The sequence below is a fragment of the Diorhabda sublineata genome, chromosome 3 (genome assembly GCF_026230105.1).
Source record: "Diorhabda sublineata isolate icDioSubl1.1 chromosome 3, icDioSubl1.1, whole genome shotgun sequence".
NCBI classification, from domain to species: domain Eukaryota; kingdom Metazoa; phylum Arthropoda; class Insecta; order Coleoptera; family Chrysomelidae; genus Diorhabda; species Diorhabda sublineata.
The window spans coordinates 1652865-1679303 of record NC_079476.1 but is presented as its reverse complement, the minus strand read 5'-3'; the positions used below and the strand labels follow the sequence as shown (position 1 = coordinate 1679303).

Genomic DNA, 26439 nt, shown 5'->3' with positions numbered 1-26439 from the left:
GAAATTCAAGTACCTTGGAATTGACATAACTAGTAATGGAGACGTAGAAGACGAGGTAAAAGGACAAGTAGCCAGAGCAAATAAGGTAGAGAGATGTCTTCAGAACGTATTATAAAGAAAAAAAAGGCAAAGCTGCAATCATACCTTTAATACATTAGAAACAAAAAGGAAACATCAAAAACGAAAAAGCTCTTGGAGACCACGAAGATAAACAAAGGAACCAGCATATAACCCAGACGAAAAACTGATAAGAGAAGCGAGGGATAAATCTCTGATTAGAACACGGAGTAGAGGTCGACCACAAAAGAAATAGGGTAATAGAATGATGAAATATATCGAAAAGTCTCATACGATAGACAAATTATGGAAGAAATAATATTAAGAAGAAAATATGAGTCAACTTTCTTCAAAGTACCAGCAGCTACTGCATTTATTCAATCGTAGAATTCATGAGTGGAAGAATTTCTGACAACCTTTTTTGGAATAGCAGACAGGATAACTTTTAGAGGCTCAATATTTGCTAATCAGTAGGACTGATGAAGTGTGAAGTGTTTAGTTCATTTTTCATTACTCAATATTAGAGGATTCATCTCTAAAACAAATAATATGGAATATTGATTCCAGTTTCCATAATAACATTCGATAAAAATAGCTGTAAAAGCGTACAAAGGTTGCAGGATTGTAATTTAAGTATTCAAACCTTTACCATCTTGAGAAAACTTGTACTGAGTTATTGTTTGAGGTAGCAGAAACAAGCTATGGTCAACAAGAAACAAACTAACCAATATTCAAAGGCTACCTTACGTATTTATAATAGCAGCAAATAAAACATAATTTACAGCAATTAAAGAAGTAATTCAGATCGTCAAACTACTAAGTATTGTGGTAGAAAGTATATCAAAATGTATAAGACACAAATTGAGTGCGAAAGAAGTTATACAGAAAAAAATAATTCTACTTTGTTAGATCAAAATAATTCTGGATATAACCACAGAAAGGGATGGGAAAAAAGTATATTATCTTCATACATCTTCACACATTAACTTTAAATTAGAGATAGTATATAAGCTTGGATCAAAATACCAACAAAATTCCTAAAGGAAATTTACTCCATTTGAATAGTTCAATATAAATAAGAAGTAGGGCATGAATGATATTGGTTGGGCATCTTTACCTAACGAACTTGACATGATTAACATAGATATAATTTCGTAGATACCAGGGCACTAAGAAGAAGGTGACAAAAGTGAACTATCCAACACCCTTCAGGGAACAATAACCATTCTGTGGAATGAGCATAATCACAATAAAAAGAAGCGAAAGGACAACTGGGAAATTTTGTCTTGAAAAATTCGTACTAAAAGTTTTTGGCAGAAGCTTTAACAGTGCATTGTGACCTTTATGGATACTTTAAGAAACCCGAAACTGGTGGAGGAGAATCATTAAAGATTATATGGGTGGAGAAATCTTACATCCAGATACGTGCTGAATGCCAGTCACCACGTAATCTAAAAGCTTTACACCTAAGAAACTTAGTCAACCCGAAACAAGTTGATGTAATAAAATTTATTGAAGGAACACGATCTTGATCTTCTGTACGTTGTAGTGTTCCAGAGAACATTCCTTGGTATCTGATTCCACAGACTTGCACTTCTCTTGAGAAAGAAGTCCAGATAAATTGAAGTTCTGAGCGTCTGCAAGTTAACTCGCTGTGCAAGAGTCACGTCTGCGTGTCGAGTAGGGGGTCTTGCAGATACTGCTCTAGGTTAGATTATACTGGACAGCTCAGAAACAGAGTCGCCTATATGTCGAATTGATTTCTTTTGTAGTGAATCGAGTACACCTGGAATCCGATCTCCAAATATGGAACAATACTCCAAATATTGCGAAATCTGGACCTTGTATGGTATATAGCTGTTTGGTGTTAAAGAGGACTCCAAGTTTTTATGAAGCTGCCTTAGCTAATTCGTTGACGGAACTTATTGTCTTCAACATTCCTCAACATTCAACAAGCGAATTTATGGTATGATGGTTATATTTTATAACCAGATTGGACCAAATTCTGAGTTGCAGTGCCAATCTTCTTTGTAAAAACATCAGCCTCGATCTTTGGTGCATGAAACTCAATCAGATTGCTTCCAGCCCACTCCAGTAACTAATTTAATTGTAATCATTTTGATAAACGGATTTAACGTTTTCTAGTAACTTATCTAATAATAGAAATATAATCAAAAAGTCCTTCTCAAATAACAGTTTAATGGCATTTATGGGTATTAAGAGATTTTGCTCATCCGTTGAGTTGAATGAATGGGTATGATTAAGGTATTGAAATAAAACAAAAATTCAGTATTTTCATCAGCGTTTAATATTCATAAATTTTAACAATATTTGGTAATGGATAAACATACATACAAGAGATTATTGAATGGACATTTTAACGGTTGGTATTTTACATGAGCGCGCATCCCATTGAAAAAAAAATATTTCAAACGAAATCATTTTTTCCAAGTTTCAAAAGTTATCTAGAATTCAAATTTTTGATTCTTGAAAATAACTTACAATATAATTACCATCTATGCGTTTATATACATATTGAGTAACTGTCAGATTTGAAATCGTATTATAACAAACTTTTTAATATTTTTTGTATCTCATCAATGAAAACTTTGTAGATACGACGTTAAAATTGATACGGATCATGATTCACGTTTCACAAGGTGATACCTTATCAAATTCGATACGCAAATATGTTTATGTATGGTTCTATTTTTTTGTTTAAATCAGTTTTTTGGATAATTATTGATACGTAATCATTTTTCATGTACAATTTCCACAAAAAAATATATAAGAATGTATCATTTATTGCATGAAACATTTTGATGAAACTTCAAATTATTGAAACGGTTATTGGAATCACATTACATTCTAATTATCGCCTCTTGTTAGGGTAAGTCGCCAAAACTTCTTACTCTTACTTTTCTACAACAGGGATCATATTGCATCAAATTTTATGCTATAGATTTTGTTCCTTCTCTTCATATATGCCCCAAGGATTCGTCAAGCTTCCTTTTTCCTTTGCCTCTGAGTCATAGTGTTTGAAAACCTGTATGGAACATAGCATGAAAATAGTGCGACTAAAACAAGAAGTTATTAATGACGACGATAGAAACAAGCTCTTTGTAGGATGATTATCCTGGAAGACAACCCAGGATAGCTCACAAAGATATTTCTCTCGATACGGAGAAGTAAATGACTGTGTGGTTATGAAGAACGCTGAATCAGGAAGACCAAGAGGATTGTAAGATGAGATGTAAAGTGAGTTTTGCACATGCAATAGACGAAACAACAATTGGCCCGAAACCTTGCATCCCAGAACATTGCAGAAACCTGATAAAGATTGAGGTTATCCAAAAGTATTCCTGGGAAGTTTATCATCTAACGTTCATTTACGTCAGAAATTTATATACACACTTTAGAAAAGAGAATATCCAGTGAAAAACTCATTACAGGATTCTTTTATTATTTTTTATTGTATACTTCCACTTCCAAATCAAAAAAAACCGAAAGGCGTTACGGATCCAGTGGAAATAAAATGACGTCAACTCGGGAACCCCCACGAACACTTATGGGTATGATGCAAGGAACGAATGGACAGATGGGCGGACCGCCGACGAATTTAGTAACACAACATGACGCAAAGTTATCAAGGTTGCGGTACCTCGCCGCAACAATAAAGTTATGGAACGCCTTCAGGACCTGGATCTTATCAAGACTGGTTTGCCCCGCATGCGCAACAAGGGTAATAATTATGATGGACAGCTAGCTGGAGCATGCCTCATTATTGTTCTAATCATCTTTCTCTCCGTTCTTTTCAATTTTTCTTCATCGTTATTACTTAGTGTCATTTTTTCAGTTAAGTACATAATTACTGGTCTAATCTCCATTTTGATCTTCGTCGTTTTGTGAATAGTTTACTTTCCATGAATTTGACGGGCTCAGCCCCAACGGTAACAAAAAGTCTTCTAGTCATTTTCCTTCACACTATTATCGCTATTCCAAAGAATTTTTCCATATTGCTATATACTATTGACCTTGAAGTTTCCGTTAATTGAAAGTTTTTCGCTTCTGGAAACTAGTTCGTCATTGATAGATTACGCTACTGGATTAACATGTAGCACACTACATGTTGACTATTGTTGCCTAGATGAAGGTAACTAATATAAGAGCTGAAAAAAAAAACTCAGAAAAAGATAAAAAAAATCCCACAAAATGGTACTGGACGATTACGGATTGAAAGTGAGGGAACTAGAGTGAATTATATGTAAGATTAGTACCGCGTTTGCTCACAATCAAGCAAAAATTTTAGTATCATGAAAGTGGCTGCACTGGATGTCAAACTGGTATGTAAGAAGCGTAAAGAATAGCCGGAACCGTGTAACCTCGCTTTTTAGTATACTTATAGCCACCATGAGCGATAAGGATGTACTAATGTCTGTTGAGCAACGCATCATTATTCGATTTTAGATCAAAGAAAATGTAAAATCCGTGAAAATAACAATTCGAGGATGAGTTCCTTTACACGATTCCCATTTCCCAAAAGGTCGAGAAGTGATTGCAAACTTGCTATCTTCGCGGCACCCCAGAACAAGTTTTACCGATGAGAAAGGAGAAGGATGTACTAATGTCTGTTGAGCAACGCATCATTATTCGTTTTTTGGTCAAAGAAAATGTAAAATCCGTGAAAATAGCAATTCGAGGATGAGTTCCTTTACACAATTCCCCTTTCCGAAAAGGTCGAGAAGTGATTGCAAACTTGCCATCTGCGCGGCACCCCAGAACAAGTTTTACCGATGAGAAAGGAGAAGGATGTAAAAAAAAACTCATTTTGGGGAACCGACGGAGTACTGTTCACAATATGGCTGGAAAATTGAGCGTCAGCATAGGCAGTATTGAGCTAATAATACTTGAACGGCTCAGTCACCGAAAAATTTCAGCCAGTTGGGTGCCAAGTTTGAGCAGAAAATCACAAGCTGGGAAATTGCACGCGTTTCTTGCAGCGATATGAAGAGAGGGGAGGAAATTTATTGTACCCAATTTTCACCACAGGCGTGACTTTGGTACTTCACTATATTCCAAAAAGTAAACGCGCTTCTATGGGGTGGAGGATAACGAATAGGTGCCAGTTAAAACGAAGATTATACTGTCAGCAGGGAAGGTGTTGTGTACCGTATTTTGGGACACGAGAGAGGGAATTGCGGTTAATTTTCTGAACAACGTAAACGTGTGAACGTGCATGCATGCAGACCGCACACGATGGAAACGTTGAACGAAGTAGGCTGGGAAGCACCCGATTTGTCACCATTATTTATTTGGTTTAATCAAAAAGGCACTTGAGAGGAAGGTTACCGTCACAAACGGAGAGATTTTTACGAAAAAGACATGATGGCAAAGATATGTAAAGTGTGACAGAGACTATTTTAAAAAAAAAGTAAAAAACTTTATCTCTTATATAACTTATAATAAAATTTTTTATATTAAATATTTGAACCACTTTCTTAGTTTTTTAGTAAAATTTTGGAGAATTTTTATACCATTCAATCACCGTGGATGTTAGAAATTCCATTTTCGAAAGAAAGTTATTGAAATAATGGACTGAAAAAGGAGAACGGAAAAAGCCAGTTCCACCTAGAGACAAGGTCGATTTTCTGAGTTGCGCGCGGGATAAGTTCCATTAAATATTCCAGAAATTTTTCGAATCAGTGGACGTCGTTGTTCATGCAACAAAGTTGTTCGAATGTTCGAAACATAGTCACATATCAATAAGGAAGCACTAGGAAAATGCAACGTACTACATGAAGTCTAATGTTGTCTCGGTGAAATTGCGTTTTCGCTAAACTGTATTGACCAACTACAGAGATAATTTTTGTGAAAAATTTGAGCACCACAACTAAACATTTCATTCCAATTTTATATCAACTCCAAGAAAAAATTTGGAAATGCAATCTTAGTTATTAGATATTTATGAAAATAATCTAATTAGGGTATTTGCATAGATTTATTTAGAAGTACATTTACTTAAAAATCTTCTTACGTTGTGAATATCTACTTTCTCTGAACATCATAATTTGTGATAAACATGTATCAAAGTATTATTATAAACCGAAAAATAGGCTGAATTAGTTCACAATTACATACGATTACATACCTGATAGCTCATTAACAAAATGTCCAAATAAATTATAATAGCTTACAACATTTATTAGAGGAAAATTATATGGGAGAACCTACCATACATGGTGTTATGATAGATTCGTTATTAGATAATATTTATAAAGGCACTTTTTACAACTATTAATATATTGGCAAATATGGAAGGTATTAGTTTCGTGTCCATGTTTCTACACACCTATTTACAAATTTTAGGTTGCATGTGGATATTTATTTATAATTTAATTGAAAAATTTCTTGATTGCACTTTTTACAAATATCGAACAACGTGTAACAAATTTTGTAACTGAACGTGGCAAAATAACTTTGTACAGATGATAAAAAATATTAGATTTGTATAAATTTCCTAGTTTTTTGCTAGTATTACACATTGAATCCATGACTACAAGCAATCCGGAATAGCTACTATCTGCGTCCTATTAAATCTGGTGAGTAAAATGCTCTGAACGAACCATTACAAGATTTCAAGGTCTCGATTATTCAATCGCCCGTTTGAACAAACTTTTTCATCTTTTTTTTTCAGGTAGGAGGACGTCCCTACTGTTCCTCGTCGTTAACTGACTCATTTTATATTTTATATCATTCATACCATTTGGAAACAGTCTCCAAAATCACCATAGACAGAATTTACTACAACTTAAGACATTGTTCTTATTAACAATATTTTGAGAATATAAATCAGTATTTTGATGTAAGAAATAACAGTAAATACTATTTTTGATCTTCAGTATATCACAAATCAATTATTCAGATAAGACACAAGCCCTCATATCATGTAAGCAGTGGCGGATTTACAGATTGGCCACCTGTAGACTTTTAATCTACTGTCGCCTATAATGACCTTTGAAAATCGATTCCTCAGTTCACAATTATTCAAATTACATTTTTTATCAAGTTTATAATTTGAAAATTAAGGGTTTGTGCTGATTTACACATAACAAACAATAAGAAGTAAAAGGTAGCTTCGAAGGGGTACGCTTTCCTGAACTAATTCCGATTTTAAATCAATTTTATAAGATATGATAATCTAAATCTAATAATCTAAATCACTAGCAGCTATTCCAATTTATTCATTAAGTGTTCCATCAAATGTCCTTTTTGGCTGTCAGTTCCGCTAGTTCCATAACGGTAGTTGTACCAATTGAGTACCTGTATAATTTGAACGTAACTTAAGCCGGTACAACACGATGCGTTTAACTATTGCACAAATATTAGCGTTCTAGCGCGTACGGCTGAACATTGGACGGGAGACTGGATGAAGTGCTGCAACTATACGATGCGATACACCTTCCAATGTTGGCTGAACATCGGATGAAGGCTGGAACTTTAGCTAAATAAAAGAAACTTTGTTGTTTCTTACAAAACATGTAGCATTCATGCGCAAGAAGACAAGTATGTGTAGTTGTACAACAAGTGTAGGTTCCAGTTTCGTTTCAATGTTGAGTACTTCTTTCACGTGGGTCAGAAAAAACGATTTTATATGGCCAAAGTTCCAATGCCAACGTTGGAAGCAAAACATTCGTCTCATGATCACACGATGCGTCTGATCATACGTCCAACGTTGAAAGCATTGGACGCATCGTGTGGTACCGGCTTTAATCAGACCACAGCACGCATTTCTATACAATTTTGTATGTTTGCGGATTTTTTTTGGCATTTTTCGGAACCTTTAAAAACTTGTGTATCGCACACAATTGAAAAACGCTTAAAATGTCTTGGGCTAGTTAAGAAGCTTGATATTTGGGTACCTCAAGAATTGAAAGAAATTCATTTAACACAAAGAATCTACAATTGCGATATGCACCTTAAAAGGAATGACACCGACACTTTCTTGGAAAGAATCATCACTGGTAATGAAAAATGGATCCTGTACAGTAACATGGTGCGAAAACCACATCGAAAACTGAAAAACGACAAAAAAACTCATGGTCCAAGGAACCAAACGATCAATTCTGATGTTTACCGTCAACAATTAATGAAGCTGAATGAAGCAATAAAAAAAAGTGCACAATTGTCAAATCGGGAAGGTTTAGGGTTCCACCATGATAATGCAAAGCCTCACACAACTTTGAAAACTCCTGGAAAACTATTGGAGCTTGGTTAGGAGGTGATGCCACATCCCCCATACAGCCCTGATCTGGCACCATCTAATTACCATTTATTTTGAAGTTTGCAGAATTCTTTGAATTTTTAAACTAAGGACTAGAAATTGTATGAAATCATGAAATAAAAAAAATATGGCAAGATATTAATTGATTGATTGAAAACAATTCTTTATTAAATAAAGGGTTTTATTTTATACTACAACACCGAAATTATTTGTCACCGACCTAATAGTTTAAAAATGTTGGGTTTTTATTATTGATTGGGGTACTTTCCATATCAAAGTGTGGGATATTTTAAAAATTTGTTTCATTAAAGTTATCTCACTTATTTTATTCAACTTCTGAAGCCTTTATATAATTAAAACCTTAGCAAACTTCTACTAAATGCTGCTAAAAATAAATAAGTTGCAGAATATATTAAACTTTTCACTTTATACAGTTTAATAACTTGTATTCTTGAAAATATAAGTCAAAGCAATGTATCAGCAACAATGAAGATACTATTCGCTTCTAATAAATTTGTGTGAATGATGTTTTTATTATCACTGATAAACAAAAGAAGATTATTTAACATAGTCTTCTTTTACAACATTCAATATACATATCTGCTACCCTTATGGGCGTATTCCACTAAGTACTCAAGACAATCACTATCACAACCACGATCTTCCCCGTTCCACTTGGTCCAGAACATTATAATCTTAAGCACACGAGGAATGGCGTTTCGAGATCAATATTAACGAATGGCAAAACAGAAAAAATAAAGCGTCAAGGGGTAATGTTATAATTTGTAAGTTAATGAATTTTTTAGTGGAGTTCTTAATTGATTCACATCAAAATGCGTCACAAGAATGCTTCAAATAATATCCCACACCGCATCAAATAATGGGAAGTGGATGGGATGGGCGACGCTAGCTTCGACCCACCTCTTGACAAGGGTAATCGTGATCGTTAGTCCTGGAGTTATTATTGACATAAGGGTATATCAGGCGCCGTAAAGGCTTAGTGGAATGTGATTTGATAAAAATAAAAGAAAAATATCCACAAACAACAATTCATCTAACAGTATTTTTACAATAAAAAAAGCTCTTCGGAATTTTTAACTCAACTTTCCTTTTCTACAAATGATTGTGATGGTTGATTTATGTTTTGATTTTGGTATTTTTTTCTCACATCTACAATTAAGTTGTAATACCCTATGTGTCCGAGTTTTATATGAAAATAGTAAGAACCACTTTATGGTGTCCCATGTGCCTTACCCCTAATTACTATACTATAATAAAATTATAATCAATTCAAACGCCATAATAAGTATTCACAAAATGATACTGTCCAATTGTAAAATTATAATTATTACTGATGTTTTTGTTACTATTAAAAAAAATACTTCAATTGCTTGATGATTCCCCATATGAAATTGGGATGGGTCTATTTACCCCTTTTCGAAACATCACAGTTTAAACTTGATGACCAGAATTAAATTTTATTTTTTTTTTTGAAACTTGAAACTCTCTAATTATCGTGCACTCAAAAAGAACTATGGGTGCAAATTAACAACCCTTACTTTTAAACATTTATTAGGAAACGTAGTACATTTTGCATATTTTCTGGTTTTTACTGAATTTATTACAAAAACAAATATAAATTAGGATTTTTCTCTGCAATTATTAGTACTGGGAAAAACTTAAAGAATACAAAATATTTTTAAATAAAACAAGGATTTTAAGTTACAATTTTATTCCATGAAACTTTATCTTGAAAAAAGCCTCGTGATATGAAGTGAAGTAAGGGTTGCTAATTTACAATGTTTATAGCATTACTGAAATTTTAGAAAATAAATAAAAACTCAATTTTAGTTACCACCCTTTAAAGAGGATATCTCGGAAAGGGATGGGGTGAGGAAATTTTGCCATCTTAATTTCATTCGAACAATCACATCCTGAGTTTTGTCGCATGAATTTTGAAACATACTGTATAAGTTACGAGATATATTGGGGGTACGTTATTTCACAGACCTTTTTAGATAAAGAGTCAGAAAATGTGAATGTGTTTAATTATCGAAAGGAAAAACTAAGTACTAGTACAATATTTTGATATATTTAAGTGTAAACTATACAGTTCAAGTTAAAAGCTCTTTAAGCTCTATTCAAACTAGAAACAGGGCGTATTAAGTGAAAACAACTTATTTAGTCCTAGTTTTCTTTGTTGTCTTCAAACTGTAGGTGCTAATTCAGTCGCTTCGTTTTCAATTTTGTCTGTATAATTTTTATTTATCAAAATCAAAAATCAGCAATTACTTCAAAATATTTTCTGAATTTCTACATGTTTTAATCTAAATGTAATGGAAAAAATGATTCTTACTATTCCTGTTAGGTAGGTCTGTAACAAAAATAAAAATAAAGAAAACAATTAATAAACAAAACTATATTTATTCCTAAAAAATAAGATAATATTAAGAAATGATGAAAATGTACAAAAAATTAACAAAACTAAGAATTTAAACACATGAGCTCATATAAAACAATATTAAAGAAAAAATATACAAAAGAAAATCCGCTAGGAAAGAAATTTATACAAGATTTAAAAACACTTTGGTTGATCATTTCGACTAGTAAATTAATATTTTTCCATTGAATGAGATTCAAATATATACATAAATTAAAAATTGAGTTAGATTTAGAATATACAAAAAACAATATTTCCTAATGTTAACAAAATAATCCGACAAAGAGCTTGTGAAAATTATATAACTAAACAATTATTTGATACCTGAACTAGCCAATGAAAATAAATACAAAAATACGTGAATTGTAATAGGCACCATATGCATAAAAATGTTTGGTTACTTAAATTCTACATGGTGAAGACAAGGTAAAAAATTCAATTACCATCAGTTTTCAAAATGACTAATACATTTAATAAGTTCCGGAGATCGACAAAGGGCAGAGTTCTACAATCTACCATAAACTGGCATGATTCTGTAAAGCTTTTCTCTCTCTCTTTCTCTCTCTTTCCCTTTATTTCTCTCTCTGTCTCTCTATATCACTGCCTCTCTGTGTTTCTGTCTCTCCGTAACTCTGTCTGTTTTCTCTCTATATCTCTGCCTGTTTGTCTGTCTGTCTCTCTGTCTCACTGTCCCTCTGTCTGTCTGTCTCTGTCTCTATATCTCTGTCTGTCTCTCTCTCTCTGTTTTCCTGTCTTTCTCAACTCATTTACCGCACATTTCTGTTAAATGATTTATGTGATTTCAAGTAAATGAATAATTTCCGTTTCGATCTGGGTATATAGTAGGAAGAAAAAATCTTGATTATATGGGTAGGCGTTAATAGAAAAATGTCTTTAATTTTAATCTTGATTTGCTACGGCTGCTATGCCAACCAATTCACACTAATAGAATATGTATTCAAAATATTGAAAATCAATGAGTAGTTATGGACAGACATGAAGAGCTTTAGAGGCAACCAAATTCAGTAGCGGAGACTTCAGCTAGATTAATGATTGATCATTCAATTCCTCTTGAAAGTACACTAATGGTCAAATGTTTTCGCCTACCCCATAATAAAGTCATTAGATTTTAAAAGAATACACACTGTCAAGCGAAGATCGGTATATAACAAATCAAAAATAATAGTGGCATTTGAGTACTTCTACACAGTAAAGGAGATTGGCTTTTTTGGAAGGGTCTCAGTGAGGAAACTTTTCTTGAGATGTCAAAAAAATTGGACGCAACAAGAGTGGCAAAGTATTTTATGTAGTGATGAGTCGAAATTACAGGTTTTTAGGTCTAAGAGGAAAATGTTTGGTGCTCAGGTGAAAGGAGGAACGAATATTAGATAGATAGAAAATGTAGTACGTCCTCGCCGGTGCAAAAAAATGTATCTTGAAGCATGACAACGATCCTAAATATTCCTCCAAACTGAGCAAAGAGTATTTGAAAGAATTGGAAAGGAATAATGTACTGAAAATTTGTCGAATTTGTTCACTGACATAATAAAAGCAAAAGTAAGTTTGATCGATGAATCAAAAATTGAATATGTAACTTCTACAGACAGTTTTCTTATTACTATATTCATATCTATATATTTTTTATCGTATTGTTTTTATTTGTTAAATATAAAGCAAACTATAGGGTAAGCAAAAGCTTTTGACGGGTAGTGTATATTGAGTCAGTTTTGCCAAAGAATTTTCCTCCAACACTATTTTTTTTTGGTGAATGAAATGAAATTTCGAGCATAACTTTTTTTATCTGGGAATCTTGTTTAATAAATAATTAAGTAAAAAGGTGCAATCTATAGTTTTTGTTACAATATAGATTTGGCTTCCATCTAATATTATGGAAAATATAAGGCTATAAACTAGGAGATAGATTGATTTATTAAATGAAAGCTAGAAAAGAAGATGTTGAAATAAACTTTGTAACGCATATATAAACTACTACATTTATTAGGAAAATAAAAAAAAAGTGGTAGTTCAAGTATTGAAAAAAATTATTATAGAATTAAATTAAATTTTTCACTCATTTTAATAAAAATAATTTTCACAACCGATTGGTGGGATGGTTTGAATAATAATATTGTTTAGATCACATTAGTCAGATTTATTAACAACTGATTATCAGTTAGCATTACATTTTCGGTTTCAACCGAAATAGTTAGGGATTTTTCGCTCAAAGGACCAAAACTTGTTTTTCTTTATTTCAATATTGAATTTCATTCTACTTTTATTGGTGATTAAAAAGCCAAAATCCATCAGTCTATATCCTTTGAGACAAATTCGACCCTAATTCGTTAATTTCACTGTGGGCTATTAGAAATTAAGTAAATATTTCATGCATTTAGAAAATACTTCAATAGCCTCAAAAACAAAGGAGTAAATATTCTTTAATAAGTAATATCACTTAATGCATTAAGTAGTGAATTATTCATATAACAACCCAACCACTTTCCTTCAGTGGTAAACTTTAGGCAATGGCAACCATAATGGTATGGCAACACTCGTCACAGTTAATAAACACAGGTAGTTACCAAATTTGAGCAGCACACAAAATGTGTGCTGCTCAAATTAAACGTCATAATAATCAGTTTTGATGTCTCAAAATTTCCTAAATTTATTGTTCTATTCAGTAAAGTGACAACCAGTATACATTTCCATTATAATAACAGGTAGTCAAACTAAAGATTTATCACGTGGTACGTGTTTTTGGGTTTCTTGCTTTTCCAATCTATAGCCTACTACAGAAAGTTATTAGCTGCAATAAACTGGTTTCAACAGGACTTTTTACGAACGACTTTGAGTTATTTTATGAATTTATGATGTTTCCTTGTTATTTCTTTCTTCGAAGGTACAAGGAATCTAAAGTATATCAAGTACACAATTCTTAACAATAGGTTGCAAAGAGTAATGATGAACTTTAACGACCACCAAGAAAAATGCATTGCAACTGAATTTTGTCAAGTTTCCTTTTAACGCATTTTAGCTAATAATTTTCCTCATGAAGTTCCTGTGCCACTTCTCTATTCTTTAGATATATAAAGGGAATTTTACACGGTCATTTCAGTTTTCATTTGCATCTCAGTATCTGTCGCTCTATCAAATGTGTAAAAAGTAGAAACTGATAGAAAAAAGGAAAGAGAAAATTGAAGAGATGTCAGTATTAATATTAAACTATGTTGAAACAACAAGATTTTACTTGTGAATTCATCAAAATGTACAAATCAAACCCTTGCTTATGAGATAAGAAGGATCCGAACGTCGAGAAATGAATCACTAAAACGAACAACTGACCTTTCATGTAAAAATAACGGTCTTAGTATTCCTCAGTTCATTTTCAGCCTCAGTCGAACTGTTAGTTTTTCCTAGGTGTGAAAAGATAAAAACTGAAAGAAAACCCAAACTCAAACGGGATGTACTAAAAACTGGAAAAGCTTCATTTAAAAAAAAATAAAAAATTATTAGTTATTCCTCAGCTGTTTTTCTTGATATCAAAGCAGCCTACGATAATGTGATCTATCCTATTAAATAAACTGGCAAAGCTAAAAATACCACAAAAACTATCGATTTAATAAACAAGCTCTAGCAAGACTATCAAGACCTACGGATCATTCCAATCCTATTCTCCAAAATTACTTCTCCAAGGAATATCCACATCTTTTTTCAAATAAACCCAGAAACCCCAAACCTTTCTATGCTCGTATTAGATCATATTATTCCTGCATGCCTTCCTATCGAATCTTCTCAGACTCCATCATGGACATTAGAAAGCATCAAGTTCTCTACCCAGCTCATCTTATTCAACAAACACCACACCAATAACATACTCAGTGAGTACAAAAATTTTGAACACATTTACCCATCGAAATCTCAAGACGAAACCCCATCCACTTTCACTGATGCAATATATCGAACTACACACATCGCCGCTTCATCAAACGAACCACAAAGTCACATATTCTCTTAAGTCCATCCACACTCTTCAAAAAATTCACACCACAAATTCCTTAGCAATCAAAATCAGGCAGCAACTGCATTAAAAGGAAACGAAGAGGCAGACCTGGCCTCTAAGGAAGCTATAAGTAGAGATAGTAACTACAATTGTAAAGACATAATCGCAGAATGTCCATCTTTCAACTCAAAAATATCATCATCAAATCTACCACTTGGAACAATACGTGGAATTTTAGGATCTCGATCATAAACTTAATTTAACAAATATCTGTAGATAAAACACTTAATTTTTCCGGTTAGAAAAAACTGAATCTCTAATAACCAGTATAGGGTTGATGCGAATTTTGTAATAAAAAAAAGACCAACGGAAATTTGTAGAGGATTACATTAAATGTTTGATTTGACGGCAGAGGAAGTTATTCGCATTCGATGATGACTTAGTCTCAATAGCGAAATGAACGAACAAACATCCACCAAACAATGAGGGATATAAATGAGTCTTTTTATAATATGGTAAGATGGATTGAATTACCTGCAGCTCTCGATTCAAAAATCTTCAATATTAACACAACAAAAAAAAATTATGAAGAGTCTATTAAGTTTTTTACATAATTCAAATATTTACTAGACGAAAAAATAAAATGTACAAAACACATAAATAATATTGTAGCAAAAGCACAAAAAGGAGTTGATGTTATGGAAGAAATATCTACTGCTTGGTGGGGGGCAGACCTTAAAGCCCGACTTATGATGGCTCTGGATTTTAAAACGGGCTGAGACTGAACTGAGAACTGATTTGACTATGTAAAAGGACCTCAAAACTATTGAACTGACATTTCGACTGAAACGGAGACGGAAATGAAAACTGAACTGACCACGTAAAAGGCACTTTATAAAAAAAACTGAATTGAACTGTTTGAACTCCTCCTAATGATTAGAAAGTTAAATCAACGTAAAATATAAAACAAAATAATCATTGATTCTTATCAATATATAAAACCTGAATATTTTCTACCTGCATGAACATTGTCCTTTACACAGTATTGCAATGATATTAATTAAAATCACATTAATTAAGTATTCATCGAGTTCATTTAAAATATTTACACAACAGTCTTTTCTCGTATTTTTTTATATATAAAAGTATTGGACAAACACACCCCAACGCACTTTACAAAACGTACAAAATTTCCCCCTGGTCTCAAACAAGATGTCCTTCCTGTTCGTTGACACCATAACCGTTACCGAAACTTGTGAGCTCGCGTTTTTGAGACAAACTTTGAGCTTGGAGTATTTGGTTGTTTGTATTGGTATTATGCAATACATCTGGGGGTGGCACAGCTCTTGCATGACGTAAAAGTGAGCCGTTAGATGGAAGTGGTGGAGTCATCGGCGCGTGTGTATGCGTCAGGTGTGGATGAGCTGGTATGGGAGGCGGAGTTTGAAAGTCTAATGGTGGAGGATACGATAAGTAACGATCGGACATATTGAAGTAGGAACCGTCTGCTGGTGGAGCTGGCGATGGTGCAGCGACGAAAGATTTACCTGAAACAAAAACAAAATGTATACTTACCAGTTAATATGATAAATTTTATCTTTGATTAATGAATGATAAACCAGAGATCACTTGAAGTAGACATTTTAATACTTGAAATAACCTTGAGCAGTATATACTTGGGTATTCGGGAAAAAGGGAAGGGGGTTAAGACATCTGGCTAGTATATTAATGGTTAATAGTTAATTGGTCTACTTATTCAGTTGAGGAGATATACACACATATATTGTTAATAAAATAATGCATATTTTGGCTCAAACTTTGAATTAAACTAAATAATAAAACTCCTTCTCTTATTGAATGCTTCATGTTACTTGTTTGTGCAGTTTAATATATGTTAATTGTAGTTCATTGGCAATAGAATCCTCACGTACAAAATTATTTGCATTTTTGTGATTTTCTATTAACTCTAATGACATTTTAACAAGAAAACAAATATATAAACCCGTTCAAAACGCATTACCCACATCATTAGCTGTATTATAGCTACGAAGAGATGGTTATCTTGGAATTAGTTCAAGGATTTCGCCTTTCTCCTTACTATCCATTAGAAGTATTGATAACAATTGAAGGGTATTAAGCCATACAGCACGAATTGCTTTATACAACTGCAGTAGAATGGTCGGAAAAGCCTGGGTCCCAAAACTCAAAATAATAAACTGAATGTACGAATCGACTTATTGTAAGGTATACAACTTTCATATGGTGGCCAAGAAGAAGAACCAAAATTGGGAAAACTATCATAAATAAATTACTTCTTCAAAGTAGGATATTCTTCGAGGCTTAGGCCAAGATAAGAGACAAAGCTCAAAGTTTTTATTCGAAATGATTAGTATGGTATATAAATGTCTGGGTGAAGTGCTTCATTGGGAGTTAACAAAGTTTAATTAATTTGTAATAGTTAAAGTCACTCCAAGTAAAAAAATTTCAAAAAATATACGAATTTCATTTAGATTGTTAGAGAAAATAAGCAAAATTTTGTTATAGAATTCATTTTCAAGCAGCTAATTATGTTAGTACTGCTTGCAATACAGCAAACTAAAAACAACAATAATTAAATTAAATAAATTAGGGGCTTTATGTTTGTAATAAACACAAAATATATTACAGCTAGTTTTAAATACCTGTGGCAATATTTATAAATCATTCTAATGCCTTAATAATCATATATGTGCCCTAAAATACCTGAATAGAAAAGTGTTGGCTCTACCAAAAAGAATTATTTTTGTCGTTGTTTACTTTTCAATTAGAGAATATCCTAAAATTTAATGTTTGTTGGTATGTAATAATTCATTTTCCAGATGCTGTAATTGAAGTTTTTGAGGAAAAATAAGAACTAAACGACTCATTACTTATTTATCACTTATTAATTTCTCATTTGGATACATAGACATTCAGCTGTATTCGAAGTGTTCTAAAGATACTTGGTTCAGAGTAGAAACCTTTTTTGGAGACACCAACCATCCAACCATGGATATGTTGAATTGAAGAAGAAGACAAGAAGTTAATGTTCCAATGTAACATATCATTCGGCTTCGACCTCCTACTTCATTAAAAAAAATTCAATAAAACCTCGGACTGAATGTATTCGAATTCACTTTAAATCAAAGTAAATTTATGTGAATTTGTGGTGATTTCGTTCTTTATTTTGGCTGATAAGTTTTTCTTTGGTTTTTTATTGTGCTCACAAAAATTCCAGTTATCTTTTTAGATTTCCTTTTGACATAAGCAAATTTTGTATGATAGTTTTCATCTAAATTCGTATTTTCTTTTTATTGGGGGGAACAGCACGGATAGAATAGAACAGATTTCTGTTTGGTTACATTTAAAAAAAAATTCAGTAAGAGCATAATCTTCTTTTTATTCAAATCTGTTCTACCTTCTCGTTCTTTCTTCAATAATTTTCATATGTGTTATCGTTTCTTTCTTCATTCTATTTTTTTCCCGCAGTTGCCAGGTTCGAGTTTCAGCAACACCCATAGGACTCAATCGGTACACCACAAACAAACAAATTCAACTCAACTCCAACAACTGGGAATTCAGTTGAGGGCTGCAACCATCCGGTATTTCCATAGATAATATGATAGATAAATATTATTTGTAGTGCAAACAGTTGTTAGTGGTTAGTTACCTGACATGCCACCATGGTAAACTAGACTTTGGTCATCCCTGGCCCTCGGTCTCTGATCATGCGCGGGGTGATGATGATGGTGATGGGGATGGGGCAGGGTGTGAGTCTTGTGGGCCATGTTGATGCCGGTCTGAGCTGGCATTTGCATTTCGTATGTAGGATACGCACCTGGGTAATCCGGTTGATGCTCAATCAAGTATGAATTGCTTGTTGGCTTTCGGTTATCATCCTGAAAATAAAAACAATTCTATTTAATACAAATGAAATATATTTCATGATTATGAATATGTAAAGAAGATTCCTCAATAGCTATTTACGACCGACTATGTAGAACTACAAATTGTACTTCCCAGGAAAAGGTCAGCTGCAGGCGAGGGTATTGAAGACGCGGTTATTAATGTGGAATTTGCATGGCACAAAGTGAAACTGTCAACTCTAGTTAAATCCTGAAAAAATATTTGACCTGAAAATCCAATGCTTACACGAAATGATAACGAAAAAGAGAATGCTCATGATAGCAACGAAGTTATTCATGACATCCTCACACTTTTCGATAAAATTAACGTTGCTACAAAAGACCTTAGAAGATGGATGATAGAAAATAACTTGAACGCCGACTTTACAAACGAAGATATAGTAAAAGGAATCACAACTATTTGAAGATGAAACATTAGAGGAGCATTCGAACGCTAAACATTCTGTCAGCTGTGACGAAGCTATATCGGCTACAAATGTTTTAATATGCTGGTGAGAAGATTTATTGCAACAACATTTTGGTTCTAAAATATCTTCAAGAAGCTATGACTTGCAGTCCCGCAAAAAAAACTCACAGATATTTTCAATGCTTAGAATAAAAGTTATTTTTTATGTTGAAATTAATGCCTAAACTAATAATGTTGATAATGTATGACAGTAGATTTTTCTTGAGTACGTACATGTTTATAAACATGATTATAATCGATCAAAAACAGGCACTGTTTGGATGTAAATGGATCGTAAATTTAGATACCAAACCGTGGTACTTACTAAATATTCGTGATTAATTTCCTCGTTACTGTAGGTTTCACTCTTCTCGCTAACTGATGACAGTGTCTCTCCTGTGACGGTATCATTGTAGCTACTGGGGGCATACATTTCAATTGTTGCTGATTTGCTAGTTTGGTTATTTTGTTCTGGAAATTGGTATTTCTTAAGTGTATTTAAATTATACATTTAGGCGAGAAATAAAAAATATGGCAGTAATTAGAAAAGTAATTATTGAATTAAAATAAACAAAAAATAAAACAAACCTCTCATTCTTTTAGCTCTCCTTTTTAACATACAACCAGTAACCAAGGCAATATTAATAAACAAAAGAATAACGCCTATGACAGACACGCTGATTATGACTATTCTAGGTAAATCTTGTTTCTCTAAAATATCCTCAGGAATGACTTTCTGAGCTTCTTCATTTCCAACAAATACTAAAGAAAAAAAAATCAATAGTAATTACCTGTGAGGCGTTTTTTTGATCGTCGGTGTAAACAACATCCAATAAGAAGGATGTTCATTATAATCAATAAGACACCAACGATAGTTCCGAGGATAATGAGGAATCCAGGAAAATTTCTTATATTCCTTTCATCCAGACTCGAGGAGGTGTAAGATGGAGGGACTTCATCTGTTAGTAGTTAGTTGGTAATAACAGTTAGCATGGAAAACAATGAAAAATATTTAGTTCAAACATACAATGTATTGGTAGAGTTTAATGTAAAACAACGCTAAACGAAGATATCTTAATATAAATCTTAAAAATAGGAATGGAAAAAGATGGGTAGAAATCAATAAAAATAGAACCAAAAATTTATTTCTTAGAAAAATAAAAGCAATATAAACGAATATACTTGTAAAAACGAATAAAATTCCATGTCAGTTAGATTATTCAGTCTATTCTATGTGTTTAACTTAATCCTGAAGCCTTTATGGCATGTTAGAGTTGAGATATTACGTGGGTTCCTTTTTCCACAACAGTTTCTATTCTCTCCTATCTTGTGCCATCTTATTCCTCGATTTTTTTCTGCTTAATTTCTTCTGCCTAGCTTCCTCCTCGGCGGTCTTCCTTTCTTTTTTTGATAAGTTCATGATTCATATATCTTTCTTATTAATAGTTCTTCTCCCAATCTCATAACATGGCCAATCCATCTCCATTATCCTTCTTCTATTTTGTTGTGAATTAGTTTTCAATTCAAATTTTGAAACTCGTTCTAACCTAACCTAAATTTGTATTTTATCAACTTCTGAACTTTGAATGGTTTTTAATAAAATAATGAAAATAGGCTGTTAATAGGAATTTAATGATAAGTTGAATTATTGTTTATTGATGACAATTTGCGATCAGAAATCTATTAATTGAAGAATGTACTGATGTTCAAATAGTACGCCGAAATTTTCTGCCTTTTTTTCAAAAATGCATCTAATGTATTTTGCGTTTTTCTTTTGCCTTCTGTTAGAAATTGTTGGTAAGTGGATAAAGCATCTATAACACCCCGTCTTGCTTATGAACTGTCAAAATTTGGATCATTTTCAACAAATTCGTCCATAATTTCAGTTATAGTGCTCCAACTTCTTTTTACAAACGCTATCAAAAGCTTTTCTTCGAAATTACTACTATCAATACAATTTTTGTTTTCTTCTTGCTCAGTTAATTCCCTGGGTTCATCATTAGAATTGCTTGAACTATTTCTTCGACGTCTTCCACATTTACCTAATGTAAACCTGTCTGTTAAGCTAATTCTTCTCTATTCTTCTTCTATTTCATCCATATCGACAGACTGGTCCAATGTTTTCGCTCTTACTTAAATCTGGCTAAATGTTCTTCTATACTCCTTTGTTAAAATTATAAGGATTGTTTTTAGTTTATAATTTGTTTATTGATGTCTATTTCTACCGATCGCTTTAAGATTGGTTACAAACTCTCGTCTTCACGCTACCCAGACTTGTGAGATCCCCTCCTTTATCTTCATACTTTTATAAGTTTAAATCATTTTTATAATAAATCGATTGTTTAGAAACTTTATCTCTGAACAAACTATAAAAAAACTTCTTTTTCTTAATGTAGTTAAAAACAAATCTTTGAATCAATAGCAGGTTACTTATATGATTTTGAATAACTCACCTGAAGTCTTTGCTGATAATAAATCTGGCATAAACTTGCTGCTACCTAATTTGTTAGACGCCATTATCGAGAACACATATTGTGTGTTGATATCCAAATCTTTAACCACGTGAGTGGTGACGTTATCGCCAACGACATCTTCATATTTATATCCTTCGTCATCAACTTTCCTATACCGTATTCTATAAGAAGCCTTCATGCCACCATCGAATCCTGGAGTCCAGCCTAAAGTGACGCTATCATGTGTTACATTAAGCACAGTTAAAAGAGTGGGAGTATCAGGTGCAGAAGTTACTTCTAGGCGTAATGATTTTGTAGAAAAACTTATTTCATTTCGAGCTACGCATTCGTAGTTACCGTAGTCAGCGGAAGTTACGTGCGTGATGTATAGGGTTGATTCAGATACTAGTTGATCGATCTAAAATAAAAAAAAGTAACCCTACAATAATCAAACTAACGAAGGAATATCTCTAGAGGATTCGAGGTCATTCTGATGGGGAACCAATGTTTTTAAAATAATACCTTCAAATAAATTCATTCATATCTTGAGTACACAGCGTTGGATTAGAAGTAGTGGGACTAAAAGCGACGAGGGGCCTACTTCAGAATAAAAAAAAATCAACTTTCCAAAATGTAATATAATAGTTTTAAATTAAATATAAATTATAAAAAAAAATAAATCAAATTTGTGGAAAAAATGCTATGGATCCAATAGTACCTGTTCGAGGCTTGGGACTCTAGCCCCCCCCCTAAACACTACCTAAACCCGCCGCTGCTTGAATATACCGAGTGTAACAGCTTACGAGGACAGCCGGTATACATGATTTGTTTACTTGACATTTATGGTTTGGAAGTTTTTCAAAGAAACAGTCTCTAAGTATAGGCAATCTAAACCTCACCTAAAATCAACAACTTATTCTCTGATGAATTGGGGTGAAACTCGCCAAGTAACTGAGATTGATTTCTCAATTAATATACCATATTATTGCACAAATATTTAGGGATGTACCTTTAGAAAATTCGGTTGGTGCAGTTTCAAGATACTGGTCGGAGGCTTGACATCGTTAACCAGATGTTTGAGGGACGTTTAGTAACATCTTGTTTTCGTACCATACATTCGCCTAATGTGATCGTATGGGCTGCGATATCAACGCGAGGAATTATAGGCCCCTACTTTTTTTAAGATGAAAGAGGATGCACGGTTATAGTGAATTCAAAATGTTATGTGTTGATTATAGACGACTTCTTCGTGCCTGAGCTGCAGAACGTGGTTCCAGGAGGTCGGAGTCACCTAACACACGTTCAATAGAACTATGCCAAGAGATCGTGAAATTTTTTTACACTCCAACTTTTTCTTGCAGAGTTATGTCACATCTAAAGTTTATACTAACCAATGCTGCCGAGCCATCTCAAGCAATTTTAGTGCTCAATTGAAAGAATGTCATTAGCGCGACATTATATATTTGGATGTTGTTATTTTCAAAAAATAAATTTTCAAGCAATGTTTTTGTTTTAGATTTTTGTTGTAAAGAAAGTTAGGTTGAATAATACTAACCAACTTTATATAAACTTTTTCATATACCTGGGATTTTATTGTGATAACTTACTTAATAATGTTTGTTTTATTTTACCACTGAAGGGTTAAAATAAAATACTAACCTGTGTATAAGTAGTATAATACTTTCCAGTTGTATTTGGATTGATGGGTGATCCATTTCTGGCCCAAGTATATCTCGCCAATGGCGACGCTTGACTTCTGCAAATTAATTTTCCAGTTTCACCTGCATCACTGGCGAATTTGATGAATTGAGGATTAGTGTCAATTTCGGGCTTATCTGGAAAAAGACACGTATTCCTAATCTTCTTCATATATTTTTTTAAGGTTTATATGTTATTTGACAACTCTACTTACGTTTAACAATCAACATAACTTCTTTGGAGGAAGAGTTTCCAACTCCATTGTTAACAGTACAAATGAAATTACCGAGGTCTTCTCTGGTAACACTTGTTATTCGGAGGTAAGATGTTCCGTTCTTATCGTACATTACGGATGTTCTAGCTGCAAAATCGGGAAAATCGTCCCTTTTCCACGTAATTGTGTCATCGGCAAGAGGGTTACCATCAGCAGAACAAGAAAGTGTCGCATCTTCTTTTGGTTCAGCAATAACGTTTCCACTAGTTTGAATTATTGATGCAGAATCTGAAGGATAATGTAATTTTTTAAGGGTTTATATAAATAAGGGAATACCAATACGAGTTGATGACAAATGAGAATAGAAAAGAAAATTTTTTGCCTCGAAATTTCAATATCTATGGATAGATATCCATAAATTTTTTGTAAGTTATTTTGGAAGACATTCTTAAATGAATAATTATAAAGAATCTAACCTCAGTATGAATAGAATCAGACTAAAATTATAGTAGGTACCTCGTATATTATATTAACTTGTCAAAGACTATAGATAGTCGATTTTTGAGAGTACATATAAGGCCTCTTTCGTAGAAGGCAACGGCGGAAACAGAAAACGAGAAAAGTGTGGATACATCACATAAATAGGATTTTGGTATGTTTTGGTATGTGACTTTTATCACCGTCCTCATAAATCGCACTATTTTCTTTAACTTTTGAAATTAATAACTCCTCGTCCATCTCGTATGGTTGTTGATTCAAAACTGACCGGACGAGTAATCTGACAGGTTGAATCAAGTGCGACCTCGAATCAAACCTGATTGAACCAGATTCGTCCGGTCTGAAGGCGGGAAAAGAGTCCTTTCACATTTAAACGGAGCGCTCGAAGCCTAATCTTGGTCAATCAGATAGATTCGGAGTGATTCTGATTGATTCGGATTCGTTTGGTGTGAAAGGGCCCTAACCTACCCGTTTGAAATATGAAGCACTACGATGTTATGACATAATAATTAACAATTAGGCAAAATTACACAAATGTAACCCAGACAGAGATAAAACCTATTGTGTTGGGAACCATTGGTATCTGTTTATCATCTAGTTAAGTGAAACAAAATGCCCAATATTTTACTCTCCATTAACGTATCATTTGGATTACTTCTAATTTTTGTATTACATGTATTACATTACATTGGTGCCAGAAGTGGGGTATTATAAATAGTGGCAGAACTAAAAGCAGAATTGACAACGTTTGGTAGGAAGAGAAGTAATAGAAAAACTCAAAATGGTACTAGTAAGTGATGGATTTTATCCATAAATATTTCTGTTCAATGGCAAATCTTCCACCAATATCTCGTCAATTTCTGAAATGTGAATATTTCTACTCATATATAGTCATAACCAATTGCGACTTTTGATAAGGATTTTTAAAAATATCTAAGGGTTGAGTTGAGTGTCTATTTTAGTCGGTTGCAGAAGTGAAATGTTGAAAATTTTGCCGCATTTAAAGAGGTAAAGAAAAATATTCCATTTGGATAATACTTACATTGAACAGTAACATTTACAGTGGCGATGCTACTTCCTTGAGAATTCAAAGCTTCACACATATACGTTCCAGCATCATTCCTACTCAATTTGGTTATATTTAAAACATGTCCCTCTGAAATAATCCTCTCGATTCCATTAGCAGAACTTTGTGGAGTTATTGGTAAACCATCTTTAGTCCAAGTGTATGCAATATTAGCAGGATTGCCATCAGCTTTTAAATATATTATGAGTGGTTCGTTTTCAATGCCAGTAACAGTGACTTCGTTGTTTGGATCAAACACTGGTTTATCTGAAAATTTCAAATTGCATGAATAAAATATAATTTCATTCAACTGGTAACTAGATTTGGTAATAATTAGTAAATCAATATAGACTTACACAACACCTGAAGAGTTATAGCATCATGTACGGATCGAGATAGAGCTTCGTTGCTCGCTTGACAAGTATACACTATACCATTCATTTGTTCGGTTACATTAATTTTCATTTCAATGGTAGATACCGTACCACCGTGTAGTCCAGGTTTAGTAGTATTCATCAAACCAAGTACGGGAATGCCTTGTTTCCACCAAGATAACTTTGCAGGTGGATTACTGGAGCTTGAATCACAGATCAATGTTCCTTCTTCGTTGGGCTTAAGTTCTTCCGGTTCCTGCCGAATTCTGACGTGATCGGGGGGAACTGAAAATCATTTGAAAAATTCCAGTTGCAAAATGAGGATTAATTGCAGAAGGAAGCAAGAAAATTAATGGAAATAGATGAATTTTAACATACTTACAATATACACTCATATTCAAAGTTTCAATCAAAGGGATTTCAGTAGCAGAATTGGCGGCTTCACATTTGTACACGGCTCCGTTATCAGTGATATTTGTCAAGATAGTGATTTCTGCTGTTGTAATTTTATCACTCGTTCGTACAGTGGAATGAATTTTCTTATCGTTTTTATACCATGTGATCGTAGCTAATGGGTTTCCTCCAGAGGAAGTACAAGAAATCTTTTGGATTGTACCAGCTGGGATATGTGAATCTTTTGTGAAACCTTGGATTATTGGATGACCAGGTGGATCTAAAATAGTTATTTATGTATTAGTTAGGAGTCTTAGCACTGGCAACTGAAGTATTGAATGAAAAGTGGAGCTCGATAAGATTACTTAAATCTTATCAATTTTTAATGTGCTATTAAAGCTTTAATAGTCGAGAGCTGGTTCTTGTGCAACATGAAACTTTGTGTAAGTTTCCTCTAAAATTTATTAAATATAAAATTGAAGACCTAGTTAGTAAGTGGCGGGGCATTATCAACAGTCAAACATTTCTAGCAATTTTCTTTTGCTCGTTCCTGGGTTATTTTAGATTTATTATGTTGTG

General features: G+C 33.2%; 1 protein-coding gene across 2 annotated transcripts in view; it reads right to left on the bottom strand.

The window, feature by feature from the left end:
• Positions 1-13017: 13017 nt before the first annotated feature.
• Positions 13018-26439, bottom strand: part of LOC130441277 (nephrin) — a 177346-nt gene continuing 163924 nt past the window's right edge. Inside the window, exons 8-17 of one of the 2 annotated variants that reach the window (XM_056774879.1) lie at positions 25850-26140; positions 25450-25752; positions 25070-25360; positions 23530-23817; positions 23277-23452; positions 21618-22035; positions 19753-19926; positions 19490-19635; positions 18632-18692; positions 13018-16322 (exon numbers count right to left, since the gene is read on the bottom strand). In XM_056774879.1, the coding sequence (XP_056630857.1) occupies positions 15979-16322; positions 18632-18692; positions 19490-19635; positions 19753-19926; positions 21618-22035; positions 23277-23452; positions 23530-23817; positions 25070-25360; positions 25450-25752; positions 25850-26140 (2492 nt within the window). In that variant the 3' untranslated portion in view covers positions 13018-15978. Of the gene's footprint in view, positions 16323-18463; positions 18693-19489; positions 19636-19752; positions 19927-21617; positions 22036-23276; positions 23453-23529; positions 23818-25069; positions 25361-25449; positions 25753-25849; positions 26141-26439 lie in introns of both variants that reach the window. The other variant, XM_056774878.1, reaches the window with a different exon arrangement.